General features: G+C 41.6%; 1 protein-coding gene across 2 annotated transcripts in view; it reads left to right on the top strand.

Moving 5' to 3' along the window:
- The window catches only part of ppp6r3 (protein phosphatase 6, regulatory subunit 3), a 30,359-nt gene extending 5,428 nt beyond the window's left edge, over nt 1-24,931 (top strand). Inside the window, exons 4-25 of one of the 2 annotated variants that reach the window (XM_035642201.2) lie at nt 3,511-3,697; nt 3,910-4,047; nt 4,389-4,454; nt 5,192-5,304; nt 5,560-5,673; nt 6,209-6,335; nt 7,252-7,404; nt 10,773-10,922; nt 11,368-11,432; nt 11,661-11,776; nt 12,194-12,279; nt 12,567-12,653; nt 13,425-13,471; nt 15,533-15,587; nt 15,887-16,017; nt 16,452-16,567; nt 16,857-17,085; nt 17,208-17,305; nt 17,502-17,706; nt 20,277-20,384; nt 23,123-23,194; nt 23,328-24,931. In XM_035642201.2, the coding sequence (XP_035498094.1) occupies nt 3,511-3,697; nt 3,910-4,047; nt 4,389-4,454; nt 5,192-5,304; nt 5,560-5,673; nt 6,209-6,335; nt 7,252-7,404; nt 10,773-10,922; nt 11,368-11,432; nt 11,661-11,776; nt 12,194-12,279; nt 12,567-12,653; nt 13,425-13,471; nt 15,533-15,587; nt 15,887-16,017; nt 16,452-16,567; nt 16,857-17,085; nt 17,208-17,305; nt 17,502-17,706; nt 20,277-20,384; nt 23,123-23,194; nt 23,328-23,379 (2,515 nt within the window). In that variant the 3' untranslated portion in view covers nt 23,380-24,931. Of the gene's footprint in view, nt 1-3,510; nt 3,698-3,909; nt 4,048-4,388; nt 4,455-5,191; nt 5,305-5,559; nt 5,674-6,208; nt 6,336-7,251; nt 7,405-10,772; nt 10,923-11,367; nt 11,433-11,660; nt 11,777-12,193; nt 12,280-12,566; nt 12,654-13,373; nt 13,472-15,532; nt 15,588-15,886; nt 16,018-16,451; nt 16,568-16,856; nt 17,086-17,207; nt 17,306-17,501; nt 17,707-20,276; nt 20,385-23,122; nt 23,195-23,327 lie in introns of both variants that reach the window. The other variant, XM_035642200.2, reaches the window with a different exon arrangement.
- The last annotated feature ends 1,462 nt before the right edge of the window (nt 24,932-26,393 follow it).

The raw sequence follows: 26,393 nt of genomic DNA, 5'->3' as shown, positions 1-26,393 counted from the left end.
ATCTAGGTTGTGATCTCACTATTCTCCCTGTGCCTTGCTGCTGTATTGCAATATTGCCATTATAGTAACTTAAGTGGTGAATGGTTGTACAAGCTTTCAGACAACAGGCTAACCCAGTGTTGGCCTGGAGGACAGCATATTGGTTTAGGCAATGACTGAATGTTGAAAAATATTAGATGGGAAATGTAAGCCATTTGGTCCAAGTATTTTTTGCCTATTCCTGCTTGTTTCCTCCATATCTGAAGAACAGAGGCAAAGGGGGATTTTGAAGTACCATGGAAATTGAGCAAATTACCCTAACAAATATGTTATGTATAACATTGTTTTCAACATCCATCCAGGGCAGCTGTGGCTCAGGAGTTAGCTACTAACCAGAATGTCGATGGTTCGATCCCCGGCTCCTCCAGTCCACATGCCAAAGTGTCCTTGGGCACCACACTTGCCCCTGACGGCTGTGCAGGCAGCTTGTGAAAGGGATAGAATGTGACCAGTACTGTTAAAATCTGTGAACAACAGTCAACAACTGTCGACTAGTTGCCTCAGTATTGATACTAGTACCACGCAGTGCTTGAGAGGGACATTCAGGACTGCAAAGTCAGCGGTGATAGTTCCTCAGTCATCAGAAAGTATAAATCCCAGAGAGGGGGCTTAATGGAGGCCAGGAGCTATGGCAGAGGAGATCATTTTAGGCCATGGTTCCTCCCTCCAAAATGCAGGTAAAGTTCCTGGTCTTCTGGCTATGCTCTGGTGCAGTTCGTCTCCAGAGTGTGACCAAAAATATTTCCTTGGTGACACCTTATGCTGCGTTCACACCGGACGCGATGGGAATTCGCCGGAGCGTTAGCAGCACCGGCGCCAGCTCCCACCGCTCGTTACATACGCAGACCCCGTTACATCGTCACACCTCCGTGTCACGATGGCGCAGAGAGTGAACCAGTCGAAAGTCTGTTTGTACTTTTGTACTTCACCAAAATCGTCATGGCTTGTTACCAAAAGTGTAACAAATGTTTTGCAAGTAAAGGCAGTAACACGTGAAAATCTGTGGAAACATTTAGTTAAAGTTAAAGTACACTCTACTTATACCAAAGGGAGGATGACTGAGAATAAGTGACCTGGTTCATAATGAAAGACCCACAACCCTTTACAACAAGTAAGCCCAGAGTCCAAGGGCTTTAGGAAGCAGTCTGTCTGTAGGTATTGAGTTGTGTTACTTTTGTCATTTGATGGGCTTTATGTTAGTCTCATCACTCAACACCCAACATCATATACTTCATATTATAGCCCGACCAATTTATTGGATGGCCAGTTTAATCGGCTGATATGGGCCTATCAGAGAAATGGTGGTGGTGGATTGAGTTTGTTGTGTTGATTTCATGCTACGTTGTTACCTGGTTGGTGAAATGCAGAGCTGGAAAGCTTACCGCTTAACAACTTTCATACCTTGTCAGCTGAGTGGAAGCTAATGTGTTAGCATCTTAGCCGATTCTATCTATAACGCTACGTTATAACATTAATAGAAGTCTCTTAATAAGTAGTAAGCATAAATATTTTTGCTCCATATTAGATGACTTTTCCTCATTTAATGGGGGCACCTAGGTGAAAATGGAATGAACATGATTGATTTTATGTTTTCAATGTCCTGTATGCATCTGTGTTCTTTGGGGCCAATTTGACCCCAGGCAGGTTTTAGCTTTATAAAACATAAATATTTAACTCACATTTGTTTTGGTTGTTAAGGATGATATTTAGGTCTCCATGACATGCAAGTTTATAATTTTCAAAAACTTCCTACGGTTTAAGTGCCCTATAATCTACCTAACCATACCTGTAGTAGTGAGAACCACTGATGGTTCACTCGACATGGGGGAGGGGAAAACATAATACCAACGAGAACTTTGATAGTTCAGGGGAGAAGCAAACATCAAATCTTGCACAGCAGCCATCTATTCATTTTTCTTGGTGCTCTGTGAGCGTTCTCTTCGTGCTCTCTCTCTCATTTGAAAATGACCAGTGGAAAATGTTTTACTGTCAGTCACACTAGAATGACAGGGTAGACTTATACCTCTTTCACACCAAAATTACCATGTAGACCTGGGTTTTTTAAACACGGGTCGACCCGCGTTTAATCGGCATTTGGCCATTTTCACACTGCGAGCAGACCAGGGTCTGATGATTGTGTAGTGACAGTTGGCGGCCATTGATGGCAGTAGAGAGCGGTGCGCGCCATAAAACAGCGAAAAGAACAGTGTCGTAAACAACCGAAATTATGGTAGCCAGTGAGCCGGTGGTCAACGCTACCTTATATCTTGTACTTGTCACTCTTTCAAAGTTTAGAAACTCAGCGCAGTGTTACGAGCCAAGCCTGGCACTTTAAGCAGGTGGCCATATGGGTTTGGAAGTGTGTGTGTGTATGAGAGAAGAATAAGGTTGGCACTGTATGCTGTGTTTGTGTACATCACTGCAGCCACAAGGAGAATGGGCTGCGCACATCATCTATGTTAGCGACAGTTTATGGCCACTGTGTAATGAGAGACCGCCTAATGAGGCCGTGTATGTCCGCCGAAGGGTTGAAATGAAGGGCACCCTTCTGATCCTCATCGATGATCTGGATTGTGTTAGTCGTAACCAACGAGCCAAAGCTAACTACGGGGTAGTTAGCTTTGGCTAACTACCCCGTATTCAGCGAGTTGTCTTTTACAACAGCTGTCTTTACAACAGCTGGTGAGGTAACAGCAGTTACCGACGGAGGAGTCGAGCCTTCGTTGCCTCCGACATCGCGCAAATTAGCGGGTTCACCCGGGATATGACGTTCACATCAATGCCGATCGGAGGTGAAGCCGATCGGAGGTGAAGCCGGTTAAACGTTTTCACACTGCAGAAAACGCCGGGTGTTAGCGGGTTTAAACGGGTTTTTTGGCCTCAGTCCTGCTAACGTCTTCAAAATGGTCATGTCCAAGGTAACGTGCTGTATTTATAGGTCACAGTGCTTTTCTAGTCTTATTGACCACTGTCGTCAGAAGCAATTGAGGGTCAAGTGTCTTCCCCAAGGACCCGACAGCATGCTGGGATCGAACCGCCGACCTACGGGTTAGTGGATGACCGACTCTACCTCCCGAGCCACAGCCACCCTAAAGACATGGAATCAGCATTTGAGCTCTTCATAAAACCATCCACAGAGAAGAATATAGTTGCAATCACAATCAAAGAATCATTAACTACGTAAAACATAAACTTGGGTAAAAGTTTTGATTATAATGATTTTCTGGAGGTTTAAATGGCTGGGGTCAAATTGACCCTGAGGATTTACCATGTTATTAAATTTGAGGTTAACAGGAGGGTTAAGTCATTTACCAGTAAATACAGACATTTATGTAAATTTAAATAAATTCAGTGACACAGACAACAGTAGACCGTGTGTGTCTTTGTATGTCCTAATGACTCTTTTTTAGTGCAGTACTTTAACCATGGTGTTGGAAAAATGTATGAGGAACAGCTTTGGTTTTCTTCCAGGTATCCAAACATATCATGTGAGCTGCTTACGTCAGATGTTGGCCAGATAAATGACAGACTGGGAGAAGATGAGAACCTGCTGATGAAACTTTACGGCTTCCTCCAGAATGAGCCTCCTCTCAACCCACTCCTGGCCAGCTTCTTCTCCAAGGTCCTGTCCATTCTTATAGGACGCAAGCCTGAGCAGGTCAGTTGGGGAGGAGGGGGTGTTTAATGTTAGAATGCAAAGCATGTTTTCATGGTTTATGGTTTCTTCAGCAACATTTACTCGTAATAAGAGCACTTACTCCTAAAGTTTCTTTTGTGTTTTCCACTCTAACAGAATATTCTAGAATCCTAACAGTTTTGTGTTGATCCTGGAATGATTTTAAGGTGCATATGGTTGCCTTATGTTTATAGATAGTGGAGTTTCTGCGAAAGCGGGAAGACTTTGTCGACCTGATGATCAAACACATCGGGACGTCTGCCATCATGGACCTGCTGCTCAGAATGCTCACCTGCATTGAACCACAACAGCTGCGACAGGATGTTCTCAATGTGGGTAACAGTTTGTGATTAGAGCTAAAAATGTATCTACGGTGCATTCACTTGATAAATTGGACTATCACATTCCACAAGAACAGAGCAGCAAATTACATTTAGCTTAACACCTTTGTTTACCTATGATTTTGATGGCTTCTGTGAGAAAAGGTCTGTTGCTTCTTATTTGGTTGACATGCTGCATCATCCTGAATAGAAATGTCATTATGTTCTAGAGTGTTATCTAGGTATATCACACACAGGATTTCTCTACTTGCTACATTGAAGGCGATTTTGAAATTGAAGGTTTTGTTTTCCCGATTTCCTTCTGACCATTTCTACTTACTGTCTTCTTTTAGTGGCTGAATGAAGAGAAGGTGATTCAGAGACTGGTAGATATGGTACAGCCGTCTCAAGATGAAGATGTAAGTTTTGTCCATTGGCCACCGCAGTATTACAGTCCTCTGTGGGCTCGCGATGACCTGAGAACATTTTTAATTTAAGCTAAGCTTTAAAAACATTGATAGGTATTTAAAGTCGTGGTTAGAGAATGTACATGTCCACTGCTACATCTTAAGGATCAGTTCAAATTACAATAAAAAAAACATTATATAGGCTGCACGGTGGTGTAGTGGTTAGCACCTTCGCCTCACAGCAAGAAGGTTCTGGGTTCGAATCCTGGTTCAACCAGGGCCTTTCTGTGTGGAGTTTGCATGTTCTCCCCGTGTATGCGTGGGTTCTCTCCGGGTTCTCCGGCTTCTTCCCACACACCAAAGACATGCAGAATGGGGTCAGGTTCATTGGAGACTCTAAATTGACCGTAGGTGTGAATGTGAGAGTGAATGATTGTCCGTGTCTGTATGTGGCCCTGCGATAGGCTGGCGACCTGTCCAGGGTGTACCCCGCCTCTCGCCCAATGTTAGCTGGGATTGGCTCCAGCGACCCCCCGCGACCCTTAAATGGATAAAGCGGTAGACGATGAATGAATGAATGAATGAATGAATGAAAACATTATATAGATATCTGGTCTGTAGTTAAGTCTGAACAGTCATTCTTATTTTAAACCTGTTGGAGCATTAAATATGCCAGATTTCAAGTGAGTCAGACTCAAGACCGTGGATTTATAGATTCTGTCTTCTCCTTTTGGTTCGTGTTTGCACAGAGACACTCCAATGCCTCCCAGTCGCTGTGCGAGATCATCAGACTGAGCAGAGATCAGATGTTCCAGGTCCAGGGCTGCTCAGAGCCTGACCCACTTCTGGCCACACTTGAAAAGTATGTTCTTCTATTCATGGTTAATTTTTCTGTTTTTTTACATTGACCTGGGCTTTGACCCCTACTTAGGTGTTGAGGCTTATTAAATATTTCCTAGGGTTCAGATTGCTGTACTGTGCATTCAGTGTATTGAGCAAATCTGTCATTTGTTTTTGTTGTCTGTTGACTAATTTTTGCCTTGGAAAAAAAAGAAAACCGCTTTGCTATACTGATCTGACAAATGACTTTGAGTATCCTCGTGTCTGTTCTCCTCAGGCAGGAGACGGTGGAGCAGCTGCTGTCTAACATCTTCGACAAGGAAAAGAGTGAATCTGCAATCGTCAGTGTTATCCAGATCCTCCTCACACTGTTCGAGACCAGGAGACCAGCGTATGTCACGGACTCTGCCACTCTTGATATTTTAATTTCAAATTGGCTCTACAGTAGGTGATGACATTGTTGAAGAATGTAAAATGACCAGATTCCTCGTTTAAAATAAAAATGCCTTAGGTTGAGCAATAAAGAAATGCTTTCTATGTTTTGAAAGTCAGATTTTATAGCAATTTTGGTTCATTAGATTTGGCATCTTATTTTCATAGTTCTGTCCACTATTTCACATGATCAAACAGGCTGTAAGAATTTAATCCAGATTATGTAAATCATTTTACTGGGAGGTAAAGCTCAAATCAAGCACACCAAAAATGACTATTACTGACAACAAACCCACCAGTGTTGACCTACAGCAGACAGTTCATACCACCACAAATAGCTCTTGTAAATCAGTTAACACATTAGGAATGCTTACAAACACGTGCTCAATTCATCATACAGTGAAATAATGATTGAATCAATCGTACCATACATACCCTCATAATTACTACAAATGTTCAAACAACTCATCAGATGTTTGCTGTCCACGTTGTAGTTTCGAGGGTCACATGGATTGCCCACCGGGGATGTCCCATCCTTCGTTTTCAGTCAACCACAGCATCCTGGAGGCTGTGAGACCCCGACTCAAAGACTTTCACCAGCTGCTAGTGGAACCTCCAAAGGTAAGAACAAGCAGTTGTAAAACAACAAAATGAGGGGACACAATCAATTTTGTCTTGTCCATTGTCTGTTTCTTGTTTATTTTGTAGAAGTATGTTTAACCAACATTCATGAGTAACATTGTTGTTCCTCAAAATTGAATTTTTAGTAGGGCTGAACGATTAATTGCATTTGCAATAATATCGCGATATCATAAAACGGAATTTTCTAACCGCAAGGGACGCGATTATATGGGTCACGTGATACGCAAGAAAATGGAGCACTGGGTTCCAAGAACAAGCATCATTCATGCTGCACTAACCTGCTGCGCAATGGCGCATACATTACTGATACAGCGGAGACTTTAGTCACGAAGAGGAACAGCACGTCGGTTTTAAAAAGGACGATGCTGCGCAGCGTCAGGTGTTGTGCAGAACATGCAGTGCTACCGTTGCTACTTCACAAGGCGACACCACCAACCTGTATCAGCACTTGGCACAGCGCCACAGCAGCTACATGACGAGTGTACGGCCAACTATCAGTGAAAGAAGTGACGAACACAGAACCACATGAGAGTTGTATGAGACTGTTTGAAATGCCTTATGTGGCACCGTGGGGTGACGAACACCACGACTATTCCCTCGTTAAAGAGACAGGCTGCTAACAGAGAGAGAGCTCTCTCCCCTTCTCTTCTTCAACACATCTCGCTCTCTGTCAGTGTGGGTGTGTGCGCGCGCTAGTTATAATCGCAAATCAGATCGCAATCAGATATTTTCCCCAAATCGTTCAGCCCTAATTTCTAGTAATGAAAGTGGTAACATTTTATTATGAATCATATGATGATGACAGGGTGTTCTACCCTGTACTATAAGTGTTTTAGATATTAGTATGTATATGTACAGTCACATATACTGAGCAGTGTTTATTCTCCACCAACAGAAGAATGTGATGAAAACAACATGGGGGGTGCTGGACCCTCCAGTGGGCAACACCAGGCTCAATGTGGTCAGACTGGTGGCCAGTCTGTTGCAGAGCAACACACACAGCATCAACTCAGAACTCATTAACCTCAACACACTGGAAGTCATACTCGTGAGTACTATCTGTATTTTTATATTAAAGTTCATATATTTTGACAATGTTTTATGACAGTACAGTACAGTAAGATCCAAGACCTTCAACTCACAGCAACAACAAAGCTGACTGACTGACAGACATAGACATATAAAAAAAGGACATGGTCTTTGTCCGGAAAATGAATCCAATGCAAAAGTGCCTGAAACCTGTGTTCTCTGGTGTCACCAGCAGGGTGCGACTCACTGGTTTCAGAATGAAGTCAGAAGTTAGACTATGACTTCTGCAATAAAACACTTTATAACATAAGAAAACATTTTCCTGCGGAGTTTATGGTTTCAATCCAATACTAGTTTCAAGTCCTGTCCAATACAGCACGATGTTCATTTAGTAAATTGGTCTATTTATATATAAATTTGAGTTAAATAGAAGATAAAGCACTGTGGGGTAGATACAGTTTGATTGACAGCTGGACCGCTCAATCGGTGCATGTTTGCAAGTGTAGGTGGTCGCGCAGTGGACATGCTCTCAGTCAGACCCACCCACAATTCTACCTCTGTTTCAAAAACACCAACTGGGGCTCGTCAAAATGTAAAACTCAAAGGCTCAAACCAACGTTTTTTCTCAAAGTTCATCTTTTACTTTTTCATTTTTGGCTTTTTGTGTCTCGTCAAGAAAAACCCCAAACACACAATTAATGTACCTGAAAAGATTTGTGTGCAAATACAACATTTCAACATCGTGTAGTGATCAGGTACACTGAGCACATCAACACGGTCATGATCACAAAACATGCCCTGCCATCAATTATCAATGTCCTGTCCAATGTCCCTGGCCAGTCCTAACGATTGGCAGAGCTGGGCACATTTCGATGGATCTAAATCTGCTTAAATAAATCCAATCAAAATCCAATTCTTTGTTTATTGTACTCGTGTGTGTTTTGTCCAGCTACAGTGCAGCATTTACTCCATATGCCAATGAGAATAAGAGTGTGATTATAGTTTGTGTGGGCTTCCCTAAGATTGACTTGAGGTTGGCAACTTGATGGCCGACCAGAATAAAACAAAATGAAGCTGTCAATTTCTTAGGCTCCTTGCCAACCCGGTGTGTGTACTCGGCCAAAGTTTGTTCGAGGTAACACCACTGTACAACCCTGAGTTTCCAATAGAGTGAAACAGCTTCTCTGAAGCTGATTATATCTAGGCCTGTCATGTAATTACGTTATCGACTTATCGTACGATACATTGATATGAACTCAATAAATTTTATTGACCTCAATAATAGTCATTGTGTCTACATGCGTGTTTGTTGACATAAGAATGATTGTTACAACAGTCCAGCAAGTCTCGCTGTTTCTATCCTCTGTTCTTTTCGTATGATTAACCATAATCACTGTTTTTGTCTATAAAATGTCAGAAAATATGGATTTCTTAGTATTTTTCTAAAGGCACCATGTCTTCAAATTGCTTGTTGTGTATGGGCCTAAATTCAAGTCTAAACATTGGATAACATTTCTCTGAGCAGCAAAAAATGATCTTAAAATGACGATATTGTTTATCGCAATAATTTCGAGGACAATATATCGTGCAACAAAAAGTATTTATCATGACAGGCCTAATTATATCACATTAAAGGCTACACACCATCAAGGACGTAGGGAAGATGTAGCATATGTAACGTGACTATGTCATGCACACACACATTTTTTGGGATATGAGCTAGCTGTCACACAGACGAGAAATGCGACTGCCACAGATGATGACCTCAAAAAGACAGAAAATGATAATGAGAGTGATAAAGGAATGGACTTGCTACAATAACTCAGTCACCTGACCAGTGGCCACTGTGACAGAGAGCTTTACGCCCAAATGAGCATTTCCAGTAAGCAGCCAAAGACTGCTACATGGTCAGATGGTTTTTCCCAATGATGGCCTGGACTGTGCCTTTCACTGTTAAATGTGTCCTACCACAGTTTTCTAATGATCTTTTGTTTTTACACTTTTCATACATAAAAGATCTTTTATCTTATCTGAGGGCAGCCACACTGTGGGTCCACACGAGGCTACATTAGTAACTGCAAAACACCTTTTGATATGAATGGTTTTAGTTTTTTAATTTCCAGCTTGAAATCTAAGTTTAGTGTTGAACCATTTAAGCATGCCGTTTTTCTACAGGATAGTATGACAACAATATTCAGGACGAGACAATCCAAACCAGGGCTCTTTGTCGCACCGGTGCGCCTCACATTTAGCTGGTCTGTCTGTGTGTAGCGCTATGTTTTTTTTTCCACCAACCTATTGCGAAGAAGAATACCACGGCAGAGAAGGGCGGGCCTTAGTCTCTGATGCTGGTATTCTTATTCGCTAAATGTTGGTAGTTGGGGATGGGCATCGAAATCCGGTATTAAACGGGCCCCAGGGCAATATCATGAAAGACCGTAGAATCGATAAGCTCCAACGTTATCTGTGCTGCAAGAGTTAGAAGCATCGGAGCATTAGCACCTCTGCCGCGTTAGCAGCGTCGGAGCGGTGGCAGCACCGGCGCCAGCTCCGTGTGGCGATGCCGCAGTGAGTGAACCGGTCAAAAAATCAACGCTCGTTGCCACAAGTTTAGCTAATGTTTTGCAAGTAAAGGCAGTAACATGAGCGATCTGTGGAAACATTTAGTGAAAGTCAAAGTCAACTCAACTTCTGCTGGTCCAAGTCAGAGACAACAGCTGCAGCTAGTAGGAGGATGACTGAGGAGAGGGTGAATGAGTGACACCTCACTGTGACCTTGTTCATAGCGAAAGACCTACAACCCTTTACAACAGTAGAGTCCAACAGTCTGTCTGTACATATAGAGTTGTGTTATTTTATTTATATGATGGGCTTTATGTTAGTCCCATCACTCAACACACAACATCATGTACTTTATATTAGTTATTTGTTCAAAATAGAGCTGTTCAGTGTTCAACAGTGTTCAACAATGTACTGTGTACAGTCTGAAAAACAAAACATTTGTCCATTCTACTCCTCACTGCTTCTAGTCAGAAATTATAATAAAATTTAACACTGCTTATAATATCGCCAAAGATAAGTTACCATTTACATAATTTAGATCCCAAATCATCCTCATCCTTTATTCCTGTTAAATAAAATAAAATAAATTCCATGTGTAAAGAAAAATTCCATGTGTAAAGAAATTACAAATGTATATGGGAACTGTCAAGAAAAAGGTATAATAGGTGTATTATTGCGGTGCCAAAAGGCGCAGCGAAATTTTTTGGGTGCACCTAAATTATGTGTTGGTGCACCCAAATGAAAAAGTTAGGCGCACCAGTGAAACCAGATAGTCTGGAGCCCAGCAAACCATGTACTAATGTCTCTCCTTTCCTTGCTCCTCAGGACATGTATTTCAAATACATCTGGAACAACTTCCTCCACATTCAGGTGGAGATCTGCACAGCCATGATTCTGGCTATGCCCCCCGCCCCCACTGACATCCAGCCAGACACAGAGGAGGAGCATGCAAGGGAGAGCATCCTCATCAAACATGTAAGAGAATTCTCGGAATACTACCGGTCACAGTTTCATCTTGTTCCAAACTTTACATGGGTACAAATACTAACTGCTTAACATTCAGTCTAAATACAACAATGTTGGTAATGATGCTGTTATTCCATGACCGAACTAGTTGCACTGACTATAAAGTTAAACTAAAACACCTTAGTGAAGACTGTAATCCTTACAGGACAGTTATATACCGGGGCACATTTCCCCTAGGGAATCTGGTTTATATCAAGCATAATTTATCTCCGTAGTCTGGGACTGTATATTGTATTGCAAAATCCATATGTTTTTCTATTTTGGAAAGGGCAGACCTCAAAACTATTCACAATTAGTGAAGGCATTTTTTCAAGGGTATCTGAGTGCAGTGTGCACTATAAGGTAGACACCCTAAATTACTTGTATTTAATTTGCTTATGTTTCTCTCCACCAGCTGTTTCAAAAGTGCCAGTTCATTCAGAGAATTGCAGACGCCTGGAGTTCCAATGAGAAAGAACAGTGAGTATTCTGCTCTGCTGCAAAGTGAGACATAAGATGTTTTGGCCAATTGTAACAGTTTTATTGTGTTGATGTATGTAAATGTTACAAGTGTAATACGACGTGACAAAATAACTTGTGGTCGTGGTTCAGACTAGATTAGAGAGTGATGCTTGACTTTAGTAGACAAAGTCAAAATAAATGATTCATAATAGGATGTCCTCATACAACTGTATTTCTGTGTTACAGGGCTGAAGGTGGTCGGCGACGAGGCTACATGGGTCACCTGACCAGAATAGCCAACTCTATAGTTCATAACTGTGACAAAGGCCCTAATGGACCGCAGATACAACAGCTCATCTCCGGTAAGGGCTGGAAGTCATGTAAAGTTTTTTATTTTTGTTTTTGTTTTGGCTGTGGGGAAATCCTTCTGGGCCATCACTTAACTTGTGCCATCTGACATTCATCAGTTTTGTTAAATATACAGTAGGGGTGGGCGATCTGACGATCTGATATCGGAATCCATCTTAATTTGGCATATGACCTTCAGAGAAATCTATCGGGTCGCGGGGAAGTTTCTGCAAAAAAATGTTTTTCAAGTAATGGCGGTAACACGAGCTATCTGTGGAAACGTTTGGTGATGGTGAGAAAAAAATTGTGATTCCGATTGTGGATCGTAATTCTCTCCCAAAAGATGGTCATATGACCTTTTGGCCAGATGGCCCACCACTGATATACAGTATATGAGGATAAAGTATGAACTGTGTGTGTGTTGGATACAGAGCTCCCAGTCGAAGACAGAGACAAGTGGGAGGCGTTTATTTCTGGACAGTTGTCTGACACAAACAAAAGAAACACCATCGACCTGGTGAGTAACAACGTTAACATTAACACTTCACGATACATGTTAGATGTGCAGTGCAGTCATTTAGACATTGAGATGTTGTTTTTTATTGTGTTGACTCAGTAGTTCAGCATGTTGGATTTGAAATGAAACTGTGACATAGTCAGCAGCATTGCTCAAATAGTGCAATACACAGTCACTGTACACACAAAATGGAAGAAAATAGCCTTCAAATGTACAAATATGCTTGGGTTGTGTTCATTTGAGTAAAACAGCTCCAGCCCTTTTTGCTAAACTGAACTCTTCTATAGGTAAACACACACCACATCCATTCTTCCAGTGATGATGAGGTGGACTTTAAAGACAGTGGCTTTCACCAGGACTCGTCTCTACAACAAGTAAGACCTAAACACACACAAAACGCACAAATGTGTATTTGCACACGAAGCAGACCCATAGCCACACAGATGGAACATTGTATGGATACACATGGACATGTGATTTATGGAGGTAAAGCCTTAATCGTCAGCTTTTCTCTTCAGCACCACATGAAACCACTGCCTGGGTCTGTTAGTCAGGTCGGGCATTGTTCACAAATCCTTCCAAACATGTCTGGCCGATGATGGAGGTGACATCAGCTTCTCTGGTCACTGAACCACTCGGTAACACAGATGTGTTTGCTTAGAGCTCTTGTCATTGGTTGGTTGTTGAGGTGTAACAGTACATATCGAATTCATATCTTCGAAAGTTGAAAGATGAACTAGTTTTCAACTTGTTCCTCATACTTTGTGACTATGGGTCATGCACAGTAGAAGGCCACAGAAACATATTTTTACCCTGTTTTGAATTAATTTACTTAACTACTAATATTATTTAGGAAAATTCCCAGTTATTGTATATATAATACAATTTACCTGTTGTTGTTTTTTCCAAGTAATTAAGTGTTTTGGCACGTAACTGTAAATGCATGTTTGTGCCTTTTTTTAGCGATTAACCTGTGAAGCTTACATGTTATAAATTCAGTATACATATCTGTTATGTATCTGTACTGTACAGTAATGACCAGCTTTGTGTAGAGCCAAGACTATATCATTATCGTTGGTCTTGGGTTTTGCCAGGCCTTTTCTGATTATCAGATGCAACAAATGACGTCCAATTTTATTGAGCAGTTCGGCTTCAATGATGAAGAGTTTGCTGATCAGGACGATGTTGTGGAGTGAGTACTCATCCTGCATGTCTTCAGTATTACTGTGTAACACCGAAGGGACAGGGCACGTACAACGTCAAAAAGCTGGCGTCGCAGATTTGTTCAATTGTTTAAAAAACAAAACAACAATTTAGCTTAAACTAAAGCCAATACTTCTCAAGATGCGTCATATTAGATTTTCTATGACTGCTATAATCTGTGACCCAGCTTTCATGTTGTTGGGTGCTGCCCCTTTGTACCTTCCTTAGGGAAAGCCGGTCTTGGGGGTATAATCATCTGCAAAGGTTGTGGGTCAATGATTTGAAATGTGTGCTTCATTTTAAACAAGCAGATCCTCTTTCTTTTAAATTTAGATTTTGGGTTTAGCATTATCAGACTGCAAAATTCTCTGGGGTCTCACTAAAATTGAGCTGGGTGAAATAATCAATATTTACAACACAAACATTCAGAATCTTTTTCCTCAACTCCCAGCATTATATAATGTAACTTTTAATTGTTGGACAACATAAATCCAAAGGATAAGGTGATAAGATTTTAAAATGTATGCCTTCCTGGATCCACTTCAAAATGTACACACTCTGGAGTTTCTTTTATCAAATATCTGTCTGAAGTTTGAAGCAATTGTTAATATACTTTTTAAATCAGGGGTCTCTCTGAAAGAACAATGTTGCTATTGTAATGAAAAGTGGCAGCACACAGCAGCATTTCTGTCTGTCTGAAGTTCTCTGACAGCTCTGGATGGGACTATTTGTTGCAAAAACAATGACAAAATTTGATGAAAATTTTACTGGGAAAAAAAAAATTGTTGTTATAAAGTGAATAATTCACAGAAGTGCTGTATTCGGGATGGTCTGTCATTGCAGTCAAGATGCCTGGACATTATTTGACTTGTCCATGTAGAGTAACTAATATACACTGGACATCTGCTGAGTGTCAGAAACGCACTGGTCAGTAACTAGTCAGTTCTCATGAATGCACAATTTGGCAAGTAAAGTGGGATTAGAAGAGTCATTTTGGATACAACTATTATCATTTCTCTAGTAAATATGGACCTTTTCCATCTTTCAGTTTTCAATAGGGGGAATGAGTAATTAAGAGAATTACAGATGTGTAGGTTTGTAGGCCGGTGGGCAGATGGTAATGGGATTGTTGGGTTCCTGTATGTGCAGGTGTGACGGTCTATTCTTCATCTGACTTGGTCTTGAGCTGATGTGGGGGTATTAAGTAGTTAGTGGTTTGCATTTGATTCCCAGTGGAGAGACTGAAGCTGTCTTCCTGACAGGTCTTGTGAAGAGAGACTCAGACTCAGGGTCCAGATAAAAGACAGCAAAATTACATCAAATAAAATGCATACAGGCAACAGTCTGAAAGTTTGGATTAGGAAATCAGATGACAATCTTAATATTTTGGAACAGGTTGCTAGTAGAGTCCCGTGTGTTTTTAAGTTTAGCTTGGCCCAAAAACTGAAATCAAAAGGATAAATGTGAGCCTAGCTTCAGTCAAATGTGATTAATACTATAATACTATTTTCATTTTTTGGTGTTTGTGCCCTAATCAATATACAGCTTTAGTATTTATCACTAGAGTAGTTGGAAGTTTTATCTGTGGAAGATTTTGGGTAGCAGTTTCCCTCCATTTCCAGTCTTAATGCTAAGCTAGACTAAGTCTTGAACATATTATTGTCACCTGACTTCAGTAACTTTAATGGCAAAAGGTTTCACCAAAAGCATTGATGTACTATTTTCATTGTTGTGTGAGAACAATGTTTCAGGAAACTAGGCGAGATTGGAAGAAAGCATCTTGTCTTTCTTGTCAAAGTGCAACTGTGTCTCCTGCTGGAGCCTCAGCGTGATTCTGTGCTTTACAAAACAAACAGGCATGTAAAGAACAGAAGTGCTACTTCAGCACTCCACCATGAACCTGGCCTGGGGGGTGGGGCTAAATTGTGTGTAATTTGTTTGCTGCAGTATTGTCCATGAAGTATTACAACCTTTGTGCTTGTGTGTAGTCATATATGTGGATGCCTAACGACCCTAACTGAACTAAACTCTGTTCTCTTTAACATTGCAGTATTCCCTTTGATAGAATATCAGACATCAATTTTTCACTGAATACAAATGAAAGTGTAAGTACTTTGATTATTAATCTTGAATTCATACTCAGACAGTGAATAAGAGGAGGAAATGGAATTGTCATGGAGCAATTTAAAATATGCTGTGAATGAATATGACACATCTTGTATGTCCTGATATCACTGTTACCATTCATTCTGAAGTGAGATAAGAACTTCTTCCTGTACAACAACTGTATGAGGTTTCGTTTTGATTAAATGCATTTGAACTGAGCTGAAATACAGTGCAGCATGATTATGCTGTCAGTGAAGCCATTTAATCAAGTACATGTCCCATGTGTGTGATTCTCCAGGCGAACATAGCTCTGTTTGAGGCCCGCTGTAAGGAGAAGATCCAGCAGTTTGAAGATGCTGGTTCAGATGAGGAAGATATCTGGGATGAAAAAGATGTCACCTTCGCACCAGAGGCACAGAGACGCCCCAGGTCAGCTGAAAACACACACACACACACACACACACACACACACACACACACACACACAAGTTTAGAGCACGTTAAAGACTTTTCTTTTTCTTGCAACTACAAGGATGCTGCTACACTTTTACACCTTTTCACTTTTGATGTTGTTTTTTACTGGGAAATATATTGGCAAATATAACCTTCCAGTGGACATATCTCTTCCATTGATTATTATTAATAATAAAATATAATGGAAGAAATGTTTTTGTGTATTCTCATTATTGATCAAAACAAAATGGTAAAGGATTTTTAAAAAAAAGAATCATGTATAGAAAGGAAAATATCAAATTGTAGCCTCTGAATCAAATGGTGAGGTGAGGTACCTAAAGATTCCCACCCCTAATTGTCCCTCTCCTCAAAGGAATAGTAAATGACCCCAGATGTGTTGTCATTCTCAGGAGTTCAGGCAGCACCGACAGCGAGGAGAGCACAGATTCAGAGGAGGAGGATGGAAAGAGAGATCCATTTGAAGCTTCCAACCCCAGCACCGATGACCGTATGGAGGTGGACACAGGTTGGTTTACATCCAAATGACAACCACTATGAATGTTTGTCTGGACTTTGTTCACAATAGACAAAAAACAAGCCAATTCAAGGTTATAGATAATGAATCAATTAGGTTTTAAAGTGGTCTAGGTTGGGTTTCAGTGGGTTTTGTTTGCAGCAATAGAAATGGTCCAGCAGTTGTGTAAATGTGATTCAATTCATTCTTTGTTTTCATTGACAGGAAAACCACAGTTGTATCAATACTTAAAGTTCTCATGACTCATTTCCTGTATTTAATTTGATCATTCTTTTCTCAGGGCCAGTGTGGACGGCCAACTTCGACGACATCCCCATGGACACGGGTACATCCACAGCTCCAGCCTCCAGCCCCACTGAGCCTGCTGCCTCCTGCCCTCTGTCCTCCTCCTCCTCCCCCTCCCCCTCCACAACAGAAGGCCTTCCTGAGGCATCATGGAGCACCTCTCCTGCTGCCACATCCACCTCCGAAACAGGCTGGGCTGATTTCTCCAACTTCACCCCTGTGAGGTAGGGCGTCCCGACAGCCTGGCACTTGCTCTTCAGGGTGTCAGGGCTCCAGTTACAGGACAACATGACTTGCTTTTAGCTGCTTGTGTGACCGAGTGAAAATGGAGATTGCTATTTTTCAGCCCTAAAGACCCGCTGAGATGCAACTCTCCTGTTGCTATGGAAACCAGCATTGAGACAATGGACCCTCTGGGGGTCAATGCACCCATGCAGCCTGAAGGTGAGATGTGTACAATTGCATGTCTATGTGGACAGAGAGTGCAACTTATGCACACCCATGTTATCTTGAGAGATACACACACACTCGCACACATTTATGGCGCCCTTAAACATTCAAATTTGCTAATGTGATTCCTTTCAGGGAAGCTGTGAGTTCCTACATGTTGACTTTGACCCCGTCTGTCATCTTTCTTCAGTCCCCTCAGACTGTGGCGGCTGGTTGGGAACCACTGTGGCGTCTCCCTCCCCCGCCTCACCTAAGGATTGTGGGCGATCCAACGTGGAGGAGGAAGCCGCCTGCTCTGAGCAGCGCAGCATCACGGAGACGGTCATCAATGGCTCCATGAAAGAAACGGTCAGCCTCACCGTTGATGCAAAGACAGAGACCGCCGTCTTCAAGAGGTTTGCCAAATTCTCCCACACAAAAATATCTGTGACTGGGTGTTGTTATTATCAGGTTCCGTGGTCCTGATGAGGGGAATCCTGGAACACTCCTGTTATGGTGTCATCACCACAGTGGCTGCTTGTGTCATCAGTTTGTCTATCACTTGATGAACAGCTGCATATAAGAACTGCAAACTAATGGCTCATTACGTTCGGGCTTGTATGAAACATCCCATACAAGCTCGCAAAGTCTATAGTGTTAGAGCTGAAGTCTCCTGTTCGACCGCTCTTGTGCTTAGTCGTCCAAACAAATTCTCCTCCCTCAGACAATGACGTCACATTCATAATAAGAAAAGTTCCACATCAGCAGCCTTCTGGGATTAATCCATTACTTAAGTGGGAGGGAAAGGCTGCCTGTGAAAATGTTTTCATGTGTTTGGCAACATCTACACCCGATCGTGCTGAAACACTTACCTGACAACTTGCAGGGAGAAACAGCAATGATGAAAAATAAGAGAAGGGATTTCTTTTCTTGGACTGATGTGGTGGAACAGTTACTGACAGTAAGTCTGGACTTAAACACACACCTGGACCAGCAGCGTTTTCCAGGAGTCTCTGATAGTGTTAATGTAGCTGTGGATCTTACACAGCATTCAGCTCCAAACTATTTTAAAAATATTTTTTACTAAACTAACAAAACTTTTTACAGCCTACTACAAACAGTTATTGGCAGATTTCACAGTGTGTTCATATTGAAAAGCTTGGTCGTCCTCTGTCCCCTTGTTGATGAAGATGAAGATGAAGATGCTGCTGTGTGTGTGTGTGTGTGTGTGTGTGTGTGTGTGTGTGTGTGTGTGTGTGTGTGTGTGTGTGTGTGTGTGTGTGTGTGTGTGTGTGTGTGTGTGTGTGTGTGTGTGTGTGTGTGTGTGTGTGTGTGTGTGTGTGTGTGTGTGTGTGTGTGTGTGTGTGTGTGTGTGTCTAATGAACTGAGCAACTCTTACAACCTGAGCTTCCCCCTCTCTCTCTTGCTGTGCGTTGTGGGTGTGGTCTCCTTCAGAGTGTTGAAATCTTATCGGTATGTACAGCCAATCAGAGATCAGCCTGCAGCCGTGATGTAGTCTTGTTGTCACGTCAACCACCAACTTTTCTTTTCCTAGTTTGGATCTTCTTTTTTGGTTTCAGCTCCTTGTTCGTTTTCTTTCATTATCTCCATTCTGCATGTGTTTCTACCGAAGGTGTCGTCCAAGTGCAGCTTTCTACTTTACTCGATCTTCAGATGACTTTTATCTCAACAGGTCAACAAAACTCAATTATGATTTCAAATTTCACAGCAAGAGCCTCACCACAGCAGAGCTTTAGCTTCTTTGTTTTAATGGAGTATCTTGCCCACATATGCCTTAGTGTTGGCCCTCGTCCACGATCTCCATCTTAAGAAAATAGATAGGATTGAGTCACTGCTGTAAAAATGCACAATAAAGGCAAAACTGCTTAAGAATGTCTAATGTGTGAACAGTTCCAAAGCTGCACAGCAGATTAATATGATGCATTTACACATGATCCAACCCTTCAGGGGGTATGTCTTCAAAGACCAGTGGGAAAATAATTCTGATCATTAAGGCCCCAATCCTCATGTATGCGTGTTTTAAAAACTTTTAATTTGTTCACACGCAACTTAATTTCACTCCTGAAAACAGACCTGATGCAAAACAAAATTATTCTAATCAACACTGTCATTATAACAGATACTAAATGATTTCTAAAAGTAAAACTTTGGGTCTCTTTGCTACAAATTGTGCTATCTCTTTGCTAGTCATTTGTCATTTTATCTTTTCTCATTTTATGTCCCCTAACGTGTGCTTAATTCAGTTGTGCCAACACTAATATACTGTATCAGACGAAAGACAAAATTGCTTAAATATCTTGGGCCTATTATCAGTGAAAAGCTCAAAAAGCTTTGTGATTAAAACATAACTCATCCAAAGTCTTTGGTCGAAGGAGAAGACAGCTACATTTTTCAAGTTGGCAGTATTCATCATCTTGCAGATTAGATCAGCACTTGTTGTTATAAAAATAAAATATATTAATACAACAATATTCAACCATAACCACAGATTTGTAATTGGGCACAGATGTCTTCACGTAGCATGGTAGCCTGTTCTCTGGAATGACTATAATGGTGAATACTTGTCGTGTCATCACAGACGTTGTATTGTACTTGGGTGTTTCTGGGCGTTTGCCTGCGGCCTCATCCAGATCATTGGTGGTTCTCTGAGACAAAGCAAGACTGACGGCTGGCTCAACCAATCCTGGTCTAATCAGTGGCTCTGACGTGTAAACTACCAAAACTAATGACGTTCTCCATTTGCTGTACATTTTGATGCTTCTCCCAACATTACTGTTCAGTTCAGTTCCCCCATTCCAACACCTCATCCTTTGTTTTACTGTGTGCTCTGTTGGTCTGTGCAGCATGCTTCACTGTTCACACTGTTCACACCGTACTGTGTTCTGTGTCGCTGCTGGGAAGTGCATCTTATTGTATTAACATATATCTATGTTTGTGTGTTTACGTGTGTGTGTGTGTGTTCCAGTGATGAAGAGAAGAGTGCTTCGTCAGAGAAATACTCAGTAGCGGAGTGTGAGGATGTGGAAAGAACAGGCATCAGCAGCTCGGCCGGAGCCTGCTGTCCCAAAACAGGGTCAGACATACGCACACACAAACACACAGACAGACAGACACACACACACACACACACACACACACACACACACACACACACACACACAACTTGTCAATGTTCTGTCACATGATGTCGTTTACCTGTGCTATAATTAGAGCAAACCAGTACATCACCATCTTAATGCAGGTGTGGGAAGACACCATGCCATTAGTGTGGACTTACAAGTATTATTTATTATTTAGAATTTAAAATCTAATAGGAGCTTGGTCAATTAGATTTATCTGTAAACGATGCGTCACAGTGCTAAAAAAGAAACGTACAATCCTGAAGTAACAGGGCGCTTCTCTGCTTGGCCAGCTGCACCCACACAACAGCGCCATCTGGTGTTTGTGACCTGGGTTTCATTTAACTTTAAAGCTACAGTGTGTAATATTTAGAAAAACTTATTCTCAGAAATTGAATATATTGTCCATAACTGTGTTCATAAATGTATAACATAAGATAAGATATTCCTTTATTTGTCCCACAATGGGGAAATTTGTTTATTACAGCAGCACAGTGGACAGAATATAGGAGAAATAGCAAAATAGAAATTTACAGGATTCATTTTTTTAAACAGTATGCATGTACAAAATATAAATAATATGTACAGAGCCGTAGCAATAGTTGCACATGGGGATAAATATAAATATTGCATAGTTGGTTATTGCACTTAGTTATTTCACAGTGGTTGAGTCCTGTGTGTGTGTGTGTGTGTGTGTGTGTGTGTGTGTGTGTGTGTGTGTGTGTGTGTGTGTGTGTGTGTGTGTGTGTGTGTGTGTGTGTGTGTGTGTGTGTGTGTGTGTGTGTGTGTGTGTGTGTGTGTGTGTGTGTGTGTGTGTGTGTGTGTGTGTGTGTGTGTGTGTGTTCTATTGGGATCAGTGCTGCCAGTCTCACAGCAGCAGGAAGGAAGGACCTGCGATACCGCTCCTTCCCACACTTAGGGTGAAGGAACCGCTCGCTGAAGGAGCTGTTCAGTGCAGAGACAGTGTCCTGCATGGGGTGAGAGGTGTTATCCATCACTGATGATAGCTTTACTATCATCCTCCTCTCTCCCACCACCTGCACTGTGTCCAAGGGGCATCCTAGGACAGAGCTGGCCTTCCCGATTAGTCTGTCTAGTCTCCTCCTGTCAGCTATTGACATGCTGCTGCTCCAGTAGACCAATCCATAGAATATGGCTGATGCCACCACAGTGTCAAAGAAGGTCCTCAGGAGTGCCCCTGCACTCCAAAGGACCTAAGTTTCCTGAGCAGGTATAGTCTGGTCTGGCCCTTCTTGTACAGTGCCATGTTGTTGTCTGTCCAGTCCAGTTTATTGTTCAGGTGAACACCCAAGTACTTATGAGTCCACTCTCTCAATGTCCTTTCCCTGGATGTTCCACGGAGTTGTGGGGGGGGGGACTGTGCCTGCGGAAATCCACCACCAGCGCCTTGGTTTTCCCAGCGTTGATCTGGAGGTTGGTCCACTGGCACCAGTCCACAAAGTCCTGAGTCAGTTCTCTGAACTCCCTGTCATCGTCATCTGTGATGAGGCCGATGATGGCAGAGTCGTCAGAGAACTTCTGCAGGTGGCTGTGCTGTACATGAAGTCTGCAGTGTACAGGGTGAACAGAAAAGGAGCCAAGACTGTTCCCTGTTGTGCTCCTGTGCTGCAGACCACTGTATCAGAGACACGGTCCCTTGTCCTCCCATACTGGGGGCGGTTGGTGAGGTAGTCGATGATCCAGGATGTGAGGTGGTGATCCACTCTTGAGTGCTCCAGCTTGTCCCCCAGGAGCACCGGCTGGATGGTGTTGAAGGCACTGGTGAAATCAAAAAACATGGTTCTCACAGCGCTTCCAGGCATCTAGTATAATCAACTTTGATGAGTTAAATATAGTTACATGAGGTGGACCCGACCTCCGTGTGAGTCTCCATGTTTCTACGTCGTGTTGAATACGGTTGTTGCACAAAACGGTCCAGAATACATCGCATACGCATTGAACTTTGAGCGTTGCAGGAAACCGTAAATGGAGTTGCGGTTTGCAACTTTACCACCAGATGCCGCCAGAAAAGTGCAAAAATGACGCACTTCGGCTTTAAATTCAAACAGTCACTAAAGGTTTGAATGCAGGAAGTACATTGTGAGAGCAATTTTGGTAGAAAAACCCAAGTAAATAAAAATTTAATAATTAGAAAATGTAGGGGACAAAATCAGTAATGAATATATGGATCTTTTTATTACAAAATGTTAACCCTATGTCTCTGGAATGCATAACTTAAATACACATTTGATTAATCATTTATTTTTGATCACAGTGGTTGAGTTTTTTTGATCCAATGCATCAGTTAAATTAAATCAAATTACTACATGCATGTAAAAGATAGCTGCTGTATGATCTGCCTCGAGTCACAAACGTCCTGTAAACTGACATGAACAAAAACAACGTGTTTAATTTTTTTGGGGGAAAATATGCATAATGATGAGACCCAAAGTGGTCAGAGGATTTATTATTCTTGCTCCACTTGGTACATATTGAAGGAAACTGAAAACAACTGATCAGAATTACTGATATATTGGGGGGGGTTATATATATACTTTTTGTTTTCACAAAATTCTTGGTGTTGCTTAGTTGTTGCTGCTTGCATTGTACCCTTTGGTATCCTTTTGAACACGATCCAACTTGAGTTGTGAATATGATGCTGACTGTCCTCTGATGTGTTTCCTGTCCGCAGTGACAAGTGTCGGTCCACTGTGGTGCTTCCCAACGGTCCTCTGGAGGAGGGGGCAGCCACAGAGGAGGCCAAGTAAGTGAACGAAGAAAGCCCTCAAACGTCCAGTACTGCACATCAATTCTACTCTGAGAAATGTGTTTGAGAGTAAGACAATATCTTTATTTATGTCCTATATACATATTTGTCTGTTTGCCTTTGTTTTCAGACTGGACCAGAGTCCCGTGTCCTCAGAGCCAGCTGTAAATGGGCCGGCGTGAGGGTCCTCCTATGCCAGCCAATGGCCAGCCTGTTCTGTCACGCAGGGCCCCTCCCGCTGGCTAGTCAGTAGAGGCCGCTGCTCAGAGCTGAACCAATCACACGCCCCCACCAGGACCAGCAATACTCCCCATCGGCTCATCACTGACAGTCGCAGACGAGTGTACAGACACAGGATGAACTGAGACGTACTCAAATGGATACTAGTTTGTTTTTTTCTCCTGCATTTGTTTATATACTATTGTTCTTACGAGATGATGTGCGACTGATATCTTGCCACTCAAAATTAAATAGTAATGTTGCTATAGTTAAAGAAATGATTGTATGAATAAAATATTTTATAAAAACAAAAGTATACAGAAAACATAAGATGAATTACCCCAGGAACAGGAAACAGCTGACTGGTGCCCCCGACCAACCGCTGAGCACAGCTGCTCCTTCCAATTCAACACACATTCTAAAAACCACACTGTGGAGATGTTTTACTGACTTTTTTTAATTGTATTATTTATTATGAAAGTCAAATGATGGTAATGTTTATTTCCCTCGGAGCCGTACCAACACTCTCCGCCCTTCTATGGAGCTGCAGTCATGCTAACCCAGCACCAGTAGTTCCCACACACTTCTCACATTTAGAAAATTCCATTGCCGGCTGAAGTATCACAACAGTCTGCAGAACCCTTTAACCAGAGATTTAGGAAACGAGGTGGAAAGGAAAGTGCAGGCACATGAAATAATAAGAGATGGCGACGTGATTCACATTTGTGTAAAGAATAGATTTGTCCAGTCTTGATATGAGCTGCTTGGGACGGTTCAGACTGAGAACAGCTCCGTGTGGAGGAAACCCGGTGGTGGTGGTGGTGGTGTGGTCAAGTGCACATTCCTGGTATACTTGTTGAAAAAGTGACATTCTAGTGTTTACCTGCCAATTGTTAAGATGGATGATTTAAAAATCACTCATAATATTCTTTGCAGTGTCTGATTTGCCTTCAAAAAATACGAATCATCACTCTTCCTCCCTGCACTGTTGTGTCTCTCAGCAGCCACCAGAGTGACACACCCTCACCACTGAAGGTATTTGTGCTGTGGTGGTGATGGTTAGGGATGTTCAGTCCAGTTTGTTCCGTGTCCATCTACTAAATCAAATCCACTCTGCTGGCCTCTGTAGATCTATGAGCTTTGAGCTTCGGTTTGGTCTCTACCAGCTTCTGAGACAAGTGTCCGTCTGAGGTTTTTTTTAACATTACAAATATATGAACCAAGCCGATTGTTAGCCTACAGAGCAAATGCGACCATGGGCTGATCTTAAAATGAGTATCACTGCATGAATATCTGAGACTGACCAAGACCAACCACATAAAGCCTTCCTTCTCTCCACTGAACCAACAAATGATTCAATGTTTTGGCGTTTGATTCCAAAAGAAAATGTTTTTTGTAACTCAATTTTCTGTACCAGCGTTGGAAAGGGAATAAGCTATTCATGGACGACGGTACAACTCCACCCCCACGTTTTGTCTGATTATTACTGAATTAAATGTCCTCTTACTTTCTGAAGCTCGGTGGTCTTTGCGGATGGGTTATTGTACTTGTCTATCGTGGCTGAGGTCAAATCAGGCCTGTGACTCAGTTATTTCCACCAAAGGATTCTTTGGGGATTTTGTAGTTTTGTTTTTGTGCGTGACTTTGGATGCTCCTTTTCAATCAGGCAACGTACTTATGTGGCTGCCAAAATTTTGTACGTGATTTTTATTGACTGACCGGACAGTCACTGATGGTAGTCCAGTGACTGGTGCGGCCACATTCAAGAGCACTGATGTCCGCATTACTTCACAGAAAAACCTGGAGACGGTCAGTATTTATTTATTTTTCAAATGCTAATTTATTTAGGCAGTTATTTTCTGTGTTGAGCTGTGATCATGGAAGTTGTAAGTTGAGACCAATTCAGCTTGGAATGTACATGAACCCCCACACATTTTTTTCTTTTCTTTTTTACATCTTAAATTATGTTAAATGCACTGAATTTTTTAGAGGTAAAAGTCGCGTTTCTTAATTAAGAAGTATTTGTTTATGAAAGGCCTTTTTAATGCCAATGCTACAAACTCCTATTGGTGTTTATTTTTCCTAATTAAACGAGAATGATGTTTATACCTAAACATTGAGGATTCAGAGAGGATTCTCCCTTGAATTAACTCTGTATTCCTCATCAAGTAGGACAACTCTTTTTTTTTTTCTCTTCAAGCTAAAATGCAGAATATACTGAAGTTAAGGTCCAGGCCAAAAGAGAAATTCAAAATAATGTTGCCATGAAGTCTCATGTAGCTGCAGCCAGAGATGGAAAGAAGACCATTGAACTTTCTGACTTGAATGTGTATTGTCTTTGTGAACAACATGTGTTTGTCTCTGGGACAACTTGAGCAGGGATCATATACTGTAGAATAGGAGACGACCAGGTTTTTAGAATTGATGACATTTAAAAGTTTCCGGGTTATCAGATGTACATTCTGGCGCTCTTTTCCCTTCATCTTTTTTATTTATTTATTTATTTCGAGCATGTTTAATTAAACAACAACAAAAAAAGACAACAGCAGTTGTTGAAAACATCTCAACAGATTCATTCATTCATTCATCATTTACATAACTATATACATTGAACCTTAATTGTCTTGAATACAAAGCAATATATTAGCATATACACATACATGGTGATCAAAGCCCTTCTCCATTCCTGTATTTAGAGAGGATCATTTTTTTATTTTTATTTTTTTACAAAAATAACCCGTTATTGTACGATAATTTCCAAGAGAATATTCAAAACCTAACGCATCAGTACCTCGGTGCTGGCGACAGCGGGTCGTTCTGGTGGAGTAATACCAGGATACTACGCTGCGTTCACTGTCATGCGGGCAAGTGGTAAACGTCAATTGTGAATGTGTAAACGTGCATATGCATATATATGCATGCATATATATATATATATATTTAGAGTGCACATGATGCTCCTGTCTCGTCAGCAGAT

This window comes from Scophthalmus maximus, chromosome 7 (assembly GCF_022379125.1).
Source record: "Scophthalmus maximus strain ysfricsl-2021 chromosome 7, ASM2237912v1, whole genome shotgun sequence".
In the NCBI taxonomy this organism is placed as follows: domain Eukaryota; kingdom Metazoa; phylum Chordata; class Actinopteri; order Pleuronectiformes; family Scophthalmidae; genus Scophthalmus; species Scophthalmus maximus.
The sequence above is the reverse complement of the archived record's forward strand: the minus strand, read 5'-3'. Positions and strand labels throughout refer to the sequence as shown.